Below are 14,801 nucleotides of genomic sequence, written 5' to 3'. Positions count from 1 at the left end.
TTTTCAAAAATGCCTGGATCTTGAAATTTGTTTAAAAAGCAAAACAAAATTAAAAGAAACCTTTTTTAAAAAATTGGCTCGGCCGGGCGCGGTGGCTCAAGCCTGTAATCCCAGCACTTTGGGAGGCCGAGGCGGGCGGATCACAAGGTCAGGAGATCGAGACCACAGTGAAACCCCGTCTCTACTAAAAATACAAAAAATTAGCCGGGCGCGGTGGCGGGCGCCTGTAGTCCCAGCTACTCAGGAGGCTGAGGCAGGAGAATGGCGGGAACCCGGGAGGCAGAGCTTGCAGTGAGCCGAGATCGCGCCACTGCACTCCAGCCTGGGCAACAGCGTGAGACTCTGTCTCAAAAAAAAAAAAAAAAAAAAATTGGCTCAAAATTTTAAACACTGTGCAGCGCAAATAAAACTCATGGGACACCGTCATGAGAGCCAAAGTGAGAATTACCCTGGATACCTTGGGGGCAAGAGGAATGAGAGGGATGGGGAGGCGGATATAAATGTCTTGGAGCTGCTTTCGAATCCTCACCAAGACCTCAGGGCAGGCAGGGCCAAAAATATTGTCTCTGCCAATGCAAAGACAAGAGACAGGGGCTCCTGGGGTGTGATAAACCTTGTAACTTCTTTAGCCCTGAGTTTTGCCTGGGTTTGCCCAGTCCAGGCCCTAAATTGTGAGAGCTCCAAGGGGAGGTGGGCAGGAGAAGAAAGGGGTCTTCAGAGAATTCTCATCCGTAGCCCCAGTTGCTCGGGGTGAGGCGTGGCTGGTGGATAAGGAAACGGCATAGTGCTTCCAGGCCTCGGGAGGCCTCCTGGTCTCGAGTGTCAGGGATTCTGTCCACAGCTTTGGCAACAGCAGGAGCCTCAGGCTTCTTGAGGCTAGAAAGGATGGCGCAGGAGTAAGCTGTAGACTCTCCAGAGGGGTCAGGGAGACCCTGAACACAGACTGCAGGGCTCAGGGGAAGGAGGGTGCTGGTCTGACCCCTGTGAGAAACAACTAAAAAATGAAAATAGGTTGTGGACCCTCAAAACCTCAATGTTCATTCTGCTCCCTAGATTATAAGTGAAAAACAAACAAGCAAACAAACAAACAAAAAAACCCTGAACACATTCATGGACAGGCAGAAAGAATATACACTACACACTCAGGTAGCTTCCAAGTCAGCTGCCCATCTCACTGCCCTTCTCCAACAGCCGCTGAAATCCATCAGGAGCTAAAGATTAGAGATCGTAGGTGTTTGAACCAGGGGGAAGGTGAGGGATTGTGGAATCTAACTTCCTTACTTTACAGATTAAGAAACTGAGCCCAGAGAGGTTGAGTGGCTTGCCAAGGTCACACAGCACATTCATAGCTAAGTCTTCCCACTGCATGTTTTACTGACTGAACGGTATCACAGATTCATTCCTGTTGATCAGGATTGCACACCAGGGCCGTGCAGGAATCAATGAAACCTGGGGCAGGCCATCATGGGCTTCCTGCTGGAGTGAAGGGAGACAGTTTGGGTCTCACTGGCAAAAGCTCAGACTCGGTGCCAGACGGCTAGGGTGGAGTTTGGGCCCCAGCACTCATTAGCTGCTTGGACAAGTCATTTAACCCTTCTCAGTTTCCTGCTCTGTAAAATCGGGACCAAAATAATCGTACCTACTTCATAGCATTGTGGTGAGGACTGGGAGAGTTAACATGTAAAAGACCCAAAAGAGTGAAAACTGTTAAAATGTTGGTGATGGTGACAGTGATGGTGATGATGTTGACGGTGATGGTGATGATGGTGACGGTGATGGTGATGGTGATGGTGACAGTGATGGTGACGGTGATGGTGATGATGGTGACAGTGATGATGATGGTAACAGTAATTGTGGTCATGATGGTGACAGTGATGGTGATGATGATGGTGATGATGATGGTGACAGTGATGGTGATGATGGCGACAGTGATGATAGTGATGGTGACAGTGATGGTGATGATGATGTTGACGGTGATGGTGATGGTGACGGTGATGGTGATGGTAACGGTAATGGTGGTGATGATGGTGACGGTGATGGTGATGGTGACGGTGATGGTGATAATGATGGTGACAGTGATGGTGATGATGGTGACAGTGATGGTGATGATGATGGTAACTGTGATGGTGATGGTAACAGTGATGGTGATGGTGACGGTGATGGTGACAATGATGATGACGGTGACGGGGATGATGATGGTGACAGTGATAGAGATGGAAGGAGAAGAGAGGAAGTGCTGCTCATCTGGGGACCAGACAGGCACCCCGGAGGAAGGTTCCAGGGCGACACTATAGAACGCATAAATATCTTTTTTATTAAAGCATTTGTTAGAGCATTTTTTTAAAGAATTTCAATTGGTTTTCCAGCTTGTTCAGTCTTCCCCAAGAACGTTCTCTGAGAAAGGCCTAGGCTATTCTGTGTGGAATTTGCCATGATTGTCAGGCCCGGTCCCTGTCCCCAGGCCTTCAGGGTCTGACTGCACGAGCGCTTCCAGGTCAGATGCAGGTGGTGTCCATCTCTGCATCTCCAAACCTGGCACTCTGGAGGAGCGATTGGGTGGCTGGGAGCAGAGAGCATGGGTTTTGGAGTCAGACACATGGTTCGACTCCACCTGCCTGCCGTATCACCCGGGACAGGGCATTTGCCCTCTCCTGACATTTATACCAGGAGCGTACTCAACTCTCGTGATGGGGCTGTGTGGAAGGCTAACAATAATATCTATGATGAACATCCCGAGGGCTAAGTATGCAGCAGGTGCTCAATAGTTGGCAGCTGCTGTTAATAATGAACATTGAGTATGATGACTCAGGAAATAGAGATGCTCCTTGACCTACAGTGGGGTTACCTCTCAATAAACCCATTGTAAGCTGAAAACATCCTAAGTCAAAAATCATCTAATACCCCAATAAACCCATTGCAAACTTGAAAAGTCGTAAGTTGAACCACCCTAAGTCTGGACCGTCTGCGCAAAGTTTCCAAGTTAGAAGAAAGAAGTGGTGAACCCCATGGTCTGGCTCTCTGTGCTCCTGGACAGGGAATCTTCCCACTGGGAAAGGTCCCCGAGGGTCTGCCGCCCTGGGCACAGTGTCCCCCAGCCCGGCCTATTCTGCAGACCAGTAGCACCAGCTCTGAGCACCGAACACAGGCCAGGAAGGCACTGGGCTAAGCCCTTTACACCGATTAACTCATCTCGTCTTCACAACAGCTCGAGAAGGCTAGTCCCATGCTCATCCTCATGCTATGAGTGAGGAAGTCAAGGCTCGGAGGCATAGAGACAGGACAGACGTGCTCCCCAGACTCTACAGGCAGGAAGTGGCAGAGCTGATACTCAGAACTGGAGCAGTAGAAAGTTACTGGTGACTGAAAACCCATCCTGAACTGTGTAGCACTGAAGGGCAGATCTGCGGACTCCCACTCCCCCAGGCGGCACTTCAAGCTGCCTTAGCCCTCGAGACTTAGCCAGAGGGATGACTCTTTCAAGGCGGACTGCCCTGCTTCTAATGGGCAGCTGGGATGAGAGGGAGGTGGGAATGAGAGGTCAGGAGCGAGAGGTGCGGGCAGAGCAAAAGGGCCTCCCTCCCGATCTTTCTTGCTGGCTGGACATCTCCCCAGTGGCCTCCTGCGGCTGCCCTGCCCACTGCAATAAATCAGATGATTGATTGGGTGTGGTGGCTCATGCCTGTAATCCCAGCACTTTGGGAGGCTGAGGCAGGTGGATCACCTGAGGTCAGGAGTTCAAGGCCAGCCTGGCCAACATAGTGAAACCTCGTCTCTACTAAAAGTACAAAAATTAGCTGGGCATGGTGGTGCAAGTCTGTAGTCCCAGCTACTTGGGAGGTTGAGGCAGGAGAATTGCTTGAACCAGGAAAGTAGAGGTTATAGTGAGTCAAATTCATGGCACTGCATTCCAACCTGGGCAAGAGAGCAAGACTCTGTCTCAAAAAATAAAAATAAAAAATTGATCAGATGCTTGACAACTGGGCCATCCCTTTCCACCCAGGCCAGACCTCTGCACACTTCCCTGTTGATGAGAATAACCTTCCCCTTCCAAGGCCCGTGACTCCTAGAGCAACAGCTGTGAAAGGATCTTGCAGATTCAAGGGAAACTTACCACAGGGCCATGATGACTTCATCATGAAAAGTCTTGATTCGGGGGCAAGGATGAACTGTGGGGCACATCACCCCTTAAAATTCAACCACCAGCTTGAGAACACTCAAGCAAGAACAGCTTTTTCAAAGCACACCTATTTTTTAAGAGATGGGGTCTTGCTATGTTGTCCAGGCTGGACTCGAACTCCTCGGCTCAAGTGAGCCTCCTGCCTCAACCTGCTGAGTAGGTAGGACTACAGCCTTGAGCCCCTGGCCCAGCTCAACACACCTATTTTTTAACACCCAGCAACAATTTCTCACAAACAATTTGAACACAGCCTTTCACTATTAATATATAATAGTGAAAGTTATATTATATTAATATAAAATAGTCAACAGTCTCCTTGACCCAGTGCCATAAATCCAAGAGTAAACCCAAGTCAGACAGATGGAAATCAAAATACTCTACCTGCACCCTAACTGATCATGCTAGGTGGTGAATACAGAGGTTAAGCTTTGAAGTCACGTGAGCTTGCTACTCCACCTTGTCCCCACCCAAATTAAACCTCTTCCCCAGCCACAGATGAGCTGGCCAGCTGCTGCTCTGCTGAGAGCCCTGCAGTGGGCCACTTTGCCCCCGCTCCACAGTGAGACAGGGCTACAAGGAGGCAGAGCTTCCATGTGGTCCACACGGAGGAAGGCTGGTTCCCTACAGACCCCTGTTCCCTGACCTGTCACCTCGGCTCCCTTGCCAACTAGCTGGCTACACTACTGTGGGCAGGTCCCGCCATCTCTTTGAGCTTCGTCTTCTCCAGAAATGGGCAGCTGTTAAAGATAAGTGGCTGTCAGTCTTACTCTGCCTTGGGAATGCTGGAAAGTAGCAAATGTTCTCTTGGGTTCCCTTTCTTGCTCATTTCTTGCTCATTTCTTGCTCATTTCTTTCTTTCCTTTTTTTTTTTTTTCTTTTAAAGACAGAATCTCACTCTCTTACCCAGGCTGGAGTGCAGTGGTGCAATCTCAGCTCACTGCAGCCTCCACCTTCCAGGTTCAAGCAATTCTCCTGCCTCAGCCTCCCGAGGAGTTGGGATTACAGGCATGCACCATCACGCCGAGCTAATTTTTATCATTTTTAGTAGAGACAGGGTTTCACCATATTGACTGGGCCAGTCTCAAACTCCTGACCTCAAGTGATCCGCCCACCTCGGCCTCCCAAAGTGCTTGGATTACAGCCATGAGCCACGGCGCCTGGCCCTTTTCTGGCTCATTTCTCCATTCTCTAGAACTAAGGAGCTCAAATGTTTTCGAGAGGAAGCAACACACAGGACATTTTTACATTGCAACCCTCAACACACAAAAAGTGGTCCTCACCCTCACAATGTATAGTGCATTCTGACATTCTTTTTTATTTTATCTTAATGGTTTTCAGACAGTGTCTTACTCTGTCACCCAGGCTAGAGTGCTGTGGCATAATCATAGCCCACTGCAGGGTCCAACTCCTGGGCTCAAGCAGTCCTCCCACCTTGGCCCCGCTAAGTGCTGGGATTACAGTCATAAGCCACCGTGCATGGCCTCTCTATTCTATTCCATTTCATTTTTTTAAAAAATTTGATGGCCCGAGTGCCATGGCTCACACCTGTAATCCCAGCACTTCAGGAAGCTGAGGCATGAGGATCACTTGAGCCCAGGAGTTCAAAACCAGCCTGGACAACATAGTGAGACCCTGTCTCTAAAAAAAAAAAAAAAAAAAATTGTAAAAAAATTAGCCAGGCACGGTGGCTCATGCCTGTAATCCTAGCTACTCAAGAGGCTGAGGTGGGAGGAGCCTTTTGAGCCAGGGAGGTTGAGGCTGCAGTGAGCTGTGATCGTGCCACTGCACACTAGCCTGGGTGAGGAGAGTGAGATTCTGCCTCAAAAAGTAATAATAATAATTGATGGTTACATTATTACAAAGGTTAGCATGAGGGAATTTGAGGTAGGGAGTAATGGAACTGGCATATACCTTGATTGTGATGGTGGTCACACACATCTATATATGTGACATTCACGGAATCATGCAGTAAAGAAAAATCAACTTCATGTATGTTCATTTTAAAAGCAATGACTTTTTAAGAAGAAAAAAAATCGATGGTTGCAACCCACTAAATAGAATTCATATCACTCAGGGGTTCCAACCTGGAGTACAAAAATTCCTGTCCCTAAAACCCATGAGTTTGGATGAGTGTGGATAGGGGGAGGCAGAAAGGGCCATTGCTCAGGCTGTGGGCGGGTGAGCTGGGGAGAAGGGAGAGGGTGGTTGGCTTCACTTCCTGACCCTCCTCTCTCCTTTCTGCAGTTGCTTCCTGCCTCGGACGGCTCAGCTGGGATGACCCAGGTAAGGAAGAGCCACATGGAGAAAGGCCTGGGGCAGGGGGAGAGTGGGGCTGTGGTTTTGTCAGACCATAGGGGACCTCTCGATGAAGCCATCGCTTCTGCCAGAGTGAACCCCACCCTACAGAGAGGGTGAACCCCAGCATATACACAGGCACATAGATGCAGACACTGCACATTTAAGATGCTCACATGCAGATGGGTGCCCTCGATAGCCGTAAATCACCCACAAATGCCAGATGTCATGATAATTATTACTATGACCCACTCACCATGCACAGGAAACATTCCAGCTCATAAATGCACCTTGCAAAGTCCTATTTCCTACCCAATCCTGACAGACACTCCATGGTCAAAGATGTTTAGAGGGGAGTCTGCGGAGAGAGGCTGCAGACTGATTGTGAGGTGTGTGGAATGTCCAGCCTTAGAGGTTGGACTTTAGTCGGAGAGACTGTTTCCCAAATAGGGTTCCATGGAGCATGCTGGAGAAAGAGCAGGCAACACCACATCTCCCACTGGAGACTGACGGTGTCCACCAGCCTAGTAAAGGCTCTGAGAAATCCTGCAGCGAAGAAATTATTACACTTTTTAACTCAGCAGTTTGCACCCTCATTTCACCACAGACCTCTCCTTCACATTGACTGGGATAACATGGGGCTGACTGTATCTGGGGTGAATTGTAGCTGAAGGGTCTTGAGATGCCACTGTGCAGCCAGAGGGAGTGACAGGGGCCTTAGCAGGCCCTAAGCACGACCTGGACCCTGCACTGACATCCTGGCTCCAAGCTTTGGCACACTGCTTGACCTCCTTGAGCCCCAGTTTCCCCAGCTGTGAAAAGGGCAGAAAATCTCTTGCCTGGTGAAGCTGCAACGAGCCAGCTCGCTGGGCAGACAGCCTGCAAAGCGCCCCACCAATGTTAGGTGTTGAGACGCGCTCGCTCTGCCTCTAACTAGCCAAGCGTCTTTGGCAAGCCCTGGCCCTCAGCTTTGGCCCCAGACTGTCCTGGTCAGAAGAAAAGGGCAGCCTGACCCGTGGTTCCCGACCAGGGAAAACCTCCCCTCAGAATCACTTGGAAGAGCCTTTCACATTTCTAAAAATTTCTTGAATCGGTGACACACTCATCCAGCTCAAAAATTCTAAAAAATATATAAAGATCTATAGTGAATAGTCTCACTTCCATCTCTATTCCCGTCTATCCCAGTCACCCCCACGTCGGCCCCAACACCCCAGGTAATGACCACGTTTATTTGTTTCTTGTATATTCTTCAAGAAGCTCTTTATGCACAAACACACACACACCTCACACACACCCCACACACACCACACATACCACACACACACTCCGCACACACACCACACATACACCCTACACACACCCCACACACACACACACCACACACACCACACACACCACACACCCCACATACACACAACCACACACACACCACACACACACCACACACACACCACACATACACCACACACACCCCACACACACCACACACACCCCCCACACACATGCCACACACCCCCCACACACACACCACACATACACCCTACACACACCCCACACACACCACACACCACACACACCACACACCCCCCACACACATGCCACACACACCCCACACACACATCACACACACACCACACCCCCCACACACATGCCACACACACCCCACACACACCACACACCACACACACACATGCCACACACACACCACACACACACCACACACACCACACACACCCCACACACATACCACACACACCACACACACACCACACACACCCCACACATACCACACACACACAACCACACCACACACACCACACACACCCCACACACACACCACACATACAACTACACACACACCCCACACACACCACACATACACACAACCAAACCACACACACCACATACACACCACACACACGCCACACACACGCCACACACACACCACACACACCCCACACCTCACACACACACCCCACACACACCACGCATACATACAACCACACACACATACCCCACACACACGCCACACACACCACACATACACACAACCACACCACACCACACATGCCCCACATACATACAACCACACCACACACACACCACACACACCCCACACACACCACACACACCACACATACACACAACCACACCGCACCACACACACACCCCACACACACCCCACATACACACAACCACACACACATGCCACACACACACACCCCACACACACTCCACACACACCCCACATACACACAACACCACACCACACATACACCCCACATACATACAACTACACCACACACACTCCACACACACCACACATACACACAACCACACCACACCACACACACACCACACACCCCACACACACACCACACACCCCACACACACAACCACACATACAACCACACACACACACTACACACACCACACATGCACACAACCATACCACACACATTATACATACCATGCACACCCCACATACAACCATACACACACACTACACACCCCACATACACACAACCACACACACACCACACACACACCACACACACCACACATACACACAACCACACAAACACCACACACACACCACACAAACACCACACACGCACCCAACATACACACAACCATACCACACACACCACACACACCCCACATAAATATAACCACACTACACACCACACACACACACAATCACATACACTATACCACACCACACGCACACACCACACACACCGCACACCACATACACCACACACCCCACACACATACCACACACACACACCCCACACCACACACACCCCACACACCCCACACACACACTACACACACCACACACACCACACACACACAACATGCACTACACACAACACACACCCCCCACACACCCCACACACATCACACATACCCCACACCACACACACCACACACCACACACACCACACACACCACACCACACACACCACACACACATACCTACCACACACACTCCACACACACCACACCACACACACACACCGCACACACACCACACCACACACACCACACACACATACCTACCACACACACTCCACACACACCACACCACACAGACACACACACTGCACACACATGTATATTTTTCCCCTCATGGAGTTCGATTAAAATCACACAAGCCACATGTCTGCCCATGACCCAGCAATTCCACTCCTAGGTATTTACCCAAGAGAAATGGAAACGCCCACACAAAGACCCGTACGTGAATGTTCACAGCAACTTTGTTTGTAGTAGGCAAAACCCGGAAACAAATCAAATGGTGAATGGAAAACAAATGTGGCATGTGCATGTAGTGAACTGTTATTCGGCAACAAAAAGGAATGAACTACTCATGCGCCCAACGACATAGCTAAATCTCAAATACGTGCTAAGCAAAAATAGCCAAACCAAACAAAATGAAACATCTGCTTTATGAGTCCATGTCTATGACATTGTAGCGCAGGCAAAACTCATCTTTTGTGACAGAAAGCAGATCAGTGTTTGCCTGAGGCTAGATTCAGGGGAATTAACTATAAAGGGGCCTTAGGGAACTTTCTAGATGATGGAAATGTTCCATATCTAGATTATGGTGGTGGTTATATGCATGTATACATTTGTCAAATTCCATTGAACAGTACCCTTAAAATAAGTGCATTTCACTGTATAAATTTACCTCAATAAAATTAATTTTTTTTTAGATGGAATCTTGCTCTGTCACCCAGGTTGGAGTGCAGTGGCACGATCTTGGCTCACTGCAACCTCTGCCTCCCTGGTTCAAGCGATTCTCCTGCCTCAGCCTCCCGAGTAGCTGGGATTACAGGCGCCTGCCACAACACCCAGCTAATTTTTGGTATTTTTTCTTTTTTTAGTAGAGACACTGTTTCACCATGTTGGCCAGGCTGGTCTCGAACTCCTGACCTCAGGTGGTCTGCCTGCCTCAGCCTCCCAAAGTGCTGGGATTACAGGCATGAGCCACCACACCTGGCCTAAAATTAATTTCTAAAGATTGTTTAAAAAGCAGACACCAGCCCCAATCTCAGACCCCTTGAGACAGAATTTCTAGGACAGGGGCCATCCTGCTGGACAGGGGGTGCCAAGAACACCTTGCCCATTTATCTGAGCTCCCTTCTGGCTCTGAAATCTGGAGCCCCACCCTCCTGGGTCAGGGCCCTCTGGGAAGCCCCTGCAGTGCCCCAGAAGGGATGAAGCTCACAGGGGGTGAGGCAGGCAGCCCACGGGTCAGGAGGGAGCTTGACTGGGCGTGGGGCCTGGTAGGGAGAGGGTAGTGAGGGGTTCCAGTGGGGAACCCCTCCCAGCCTGACCCCCACCACACTTTTCTGACCCCCAGATTTCCAGACAAGGCTCACCCGTTCCAACTCGAGGTGCCAGGGCCAGCTGGAGGTCTACATCAAGTACGGATGGCACATGGTTTGCAGCCAGAGCTGGGGCCGGAGCTCCAACCAGTGGGAGGACCCCAATCAAGCGTCAAAAGTCTGCCAGCGACTGAACTGTGGGGTGCCCTTAAGCCTTGGTCCCTTCCTTATCACCGACAGACATCAGAGCCAAATCACCTGCTACGGACGCCTGGGCTCCTTCTCCAACTGCAGCCACAGCGGAAGAGATGTGTGTCGCCCTCTGGGCCTGACCTGCTTAGGTGGGTAACTAGCCAGCCACATGGGCACCCTGGGCCTGGGCGCCAGCCCCAAGGAGACCGCCCAAGGCCTGTGATCTAGGGTCTGAGCAGGCTGGTGGAAGGGGTCGGGGGACCCCAGTTTATAACCACTCCCCAAGACACATACCCAGGAGGGAGACTGGAAGGGGCCAGCACCCATCTGTAGGATGGCAATGGAGGACCTAGTTCTGCCAATCACTGACTTCATCGGCGCCTCTGAACCTCTATTCTTCCATCTGTGAAGTGGGGTGGTACTTCCCGCCTCTCAGGAGGCTTACAGACAACGTGTGGGTCAAGCGGACCTGGTGTACCAAGCGGCGTTCATGCCAGGAACTCCTAGTCCTCTCAAGGTTGCCAGCTGCCCCCGGCCCTCCCCACACCACCCATTCCTCCCTCACCAGACTGTCTCATTGCAGAGCCCCAGACGACAACACCTCCACCCACAAGGCCCCCGCCCACCACAACTCCAGAGCCCACAGGTAAGAGGATTCTGAACCCCCCGCAGGGAGTCAGAGCTAGCAAATAAAAACCCAGGACGCCCAGTTACATTTGAATTTCCGATAAAGTGGAAATGTTTAGTATTGGTTGTTCTACATAATATTTGGGACCCCACCACCTCCCAAGGCCAAGTGTTGGTCAGCAGCTGTCCACAAGTTGGGGCCAAACAGCAAGGAGTGCCCAGGAGCCCTCAGCGCTCAGCTGTCTCCCCCTCCTGCTCTCTCTTCTCCCAGCTCCTCCCAGGCTGCAGCTGGTGGCACAGGCTGCAGGCCGGCACTGTGCCGGCGTGGTGGAGTTCTACAGCGGCAGCCTGGGGGGTACCATCAGCTATGAGGCCCAGGACAAGGCCCAGGACAAGACCCAGGTCCTGGAGAACTTTCTCTGCAGCAGCCTCCAGTGTGGCTCCTTCTTGAAGCATCTGCCAGAGACCGAGGCAGCCACAGCCCAAGACCCAGGGGAGCTGCAGGAACACCAGCCCTTGCCAATCCAATGGACGATCCGGAACTCGAGCTGTACCTCCCTGGAGCATTGCTTCCGGAAAATCAAGCCCCGCAACAGTGGCCAAGTTCTTGCCCTCCTCTGCTCAGGTAAGTGAGACCTGGCCAAGCCCCATGACACCTTTTGCTGCATCCCAGAAGGTCAGGGAACATATGTGCAGCACGGGGCACTATGGAGAATACAAGGGAAGTGGAGGCCTGGTCTTGGCCTCTAAGAGGCAAGAAGGGTTGGGGTGGGGAGGATGCATCCACACTCAACGCCTTGGTAATCTCTGCAAAGCTACACACCCCAAGCCCAAAGGAACCACTGGCTCAGCTGCCACATGGGGAAGGGGAGTCGGCAGGACTTCCAGGAGGAGGCAAGGTCTTTTCGTGGGTTCAGGGGAGAAAAAAATGTCTAGGTAGGAATTGTGGCGTGTGCCAAAGATGGGGCACTTGGAGGGGTGGGCCTTGCAGAAGGGGCGTTTGTAAATCCCAAGGGTTGACGTTGCAGCAATGGTGAGAGGTGGGAGGGCCCTGAGGCCCGGAGGTAAGAGCACAGCAGGCAAAGAGAGAAACAGACAGCCCCCAGGAGGGCTCTGCAGAGGGTCCTGCGCCGTGCGCTGACAAAATAAAGAGAATGATGCCGCTGTGTGGTTGAGGGGAGGAGGCAGGTGAGACTGAGTCTGTGAGACCCCAGTGGGCCAAACCAGGATCAATGAAGAAAACTAAAGGGAAGAAACCGCAGCTGAAATGAAGGGAGAATCCTCGCAGCACGCCTCCCTCCGGAAGTAGCGGGTTCCTATGGTCAGAAGTGTTCTCAGTAAAGTCTGGATTGTACTTACCGAGAGCTTACTTCGTGCAGGGACCGTTCCTGGGCCTTCTAAATTTTCCACATGGCCTTAGGAGGCGGGTGTTATTATTATCACCCCTCTTTACAGTGAGGAGGCTGAGGTTTAGAGAGGCTAAACCTCTTGCCCAGTACTATGGAGCACTTGCTGGGATTTCTGTTCAAGCAGGGTCACTCTAGAGCCTGTTGTCTCAGCCTTGGTGACTCCATGTGGTCCTGGACCAGCAGCAGCCGGTTAGAGATGCAGGTGCTCAGGCCCCAGCCCAGACCTTCTGAATCAGAATCCACTTTTCAGCAAGGTCCTCAGTGATTTACGTGCACAAATCTAGGAATCACTGCTCGGGGCCACCTGGCTGTCCTGCCAGCACGCTGAGTACCTGGTGTAAATTAGTAAAATGCTGCCCCTCCCCCAGCACAAGCAGCTCCCAGGGGTCTCTTGGCCTGATGAGGGAAGCAGGGGCTGGCTCACACTCCCACCCGCCCCTCAGCTACTATCCTTCCTGCAGGTTACAACCTGTAAAACCATACCCAGGGTTCTTACCTTTGAAGCTTCTTCTAAATAGATTTACTAGGGCTTTGAAGGTGGATGTTGCTATGGAAACTGGCCAAAGCTGGTGAGATCCCAACTCTCTCTAAGCTGAGCGTGTGTGGGCCTCAGCTACGGACTCCCAGGCCCCACCTCGGCAGGCAGAAATAAATGCGTGCCTCTGTTGAGCCAGGCCCCCCTTGCTGAAAGCCTGGCCCTCAGCGTTCAGTGCCTGGGCAGCAGGATCTGTCCCAACTGTGAACTGCCAGGACTCAGGGCAGTAGGTCTTTCCAACCCCTGGGCCTCAGTTTACCTCTTCTGAAAAGTCCTTCTTCTTCCCAGAGTGCAGCGGGAGAATGACAGGATGTTTCCAAGTGGGAAGCGGACCCAGGTGGAGCCTATTTCCCACGCTCTTCTCTTACCTCCACCTGGCATGGGGCCGACTCCCTGCTGGTGGCTGCCAACAGGTTCCTTGCAGAAAGCGCCTACGCTGCTGTGTCTCAGGATGGTGCTGGCAGCTGCCCAGAGGCACCAGAGACAGCGCTGGGTCAGGGGAAGAGCCACAGAGGGTACCAGAAGAAGGGAAGGGCAGAAAGGAAGGCTGCCTCTTCTGGTGGTCCCACACAGTGCCTTCCCCTAGCCAGGGCCCCGATTTGCCAGTGGCATGGGGCCCCAGGAAGCAGCACAAAGGCTCAGGGCCACATTTGCACCCTCCTTTCCCATTGCTTCCCCTCTCAGGTTTCCAGCCCAAGGTGCAGAGCCGTCTGGTAGGGGGCAGCAGCATCTGTGAAGGCACCGTGGAGGTGCGCCAGGGGGCTCAGTGGGCAGCCCTGTGCGACAGCTCTTCAGCCAAGAGCTCTCTGCGATGGGAGGAGGTATGCCGGGAGCAGCAGTGTGGCAGCTTCAACTCCTATCAAGCGCTGGACGCTGGTGACCCAACATCCCGGGGGCTCTCCTGTCCCCATCAGAAGCTGTCACAGTGCCACGAACTTACAGAGAGAAAGTCCTACTGCAAGAAGGTGTTTGTCACATGTGAGTTGGCCACAGCCCACAGTGGGTGGAAGCAGTTACAACTTTACCTCTAGGACCCGGTCAGGGTGCATGTCTCTAAAGGGCAGCCCTGGGGAGCTAGACAGAGAGTCCCAGAGACCCAGAAAGGATGGAGAGAGGGAAATTGGAGGGCCAGGGAGTAACAGTACTCAGACAGCAATGGGCATGAACAATAACAGGAGACAGGGCAAGCAACAGGCAGAGATCACTGTCAGGCAGCTGATGAGTCACAGAAC

At 51.9% G+C, this 14,801-nt stretch overlaps 1 protein-coding gene across 3 annotated transcripts in view; it reads left to right on the top strand.

Moving 5' to 3' along the window:
• The window catches only part of CD5 (CD5 molecule), a 28,595-nt gene that overhangs the window by 7,520 nt on the left and 6,274 nt on the right, over positions 1-14,801 (top strand). For all 3 annotated transcript variants that reach the window (XR_012423186.1, XR_012423185.1, XM_045371939.2), the window contains exons 2-6: positions 6,422-6,460; positions 10,842-11,147; positions 11,582-11,644; positions 11,897-12,250; positions 14,254-14,547. Coding sequence is in view for 1 of the 3 variants with exons in the window: in XM_045371939.2 (XP_045227874.2) it covers positions 6,422-6,460; positions 10,842-11,147; positions 11,582-11,644; positions 11,897-12,250; positions 14,254-14,547 (1,056 nt within the window). In the remaining 2 variants the exon portion in view is untranslated. The remainder of the gene's footprint in view (positions 1-6,421; positions 6,461-10,841; positions 11,148-11,581; positions 11,645-11,896; positions 12,251-14,253; positions 14,548-14,801) is intronic.

This window comes from Macaca fascicularis, chromosome 14 (genome assembly GCF_037993035.2).
Source record: "Macaca fascicularis isolate 582-1 chromosome 14, T2T-MFA8v1.1".
Lineage (NCBI taxonomy): Eukaryota > Metazoa > Chordata > Mammalia > Primates > Cercopithecidae > Macaca > Macaca fascicularis.
The sequence above is the reverse complement of the archived record's forward strand: the minus strand, read 5'-3'. Positions and strand labels throughout refer to the sequence as shown.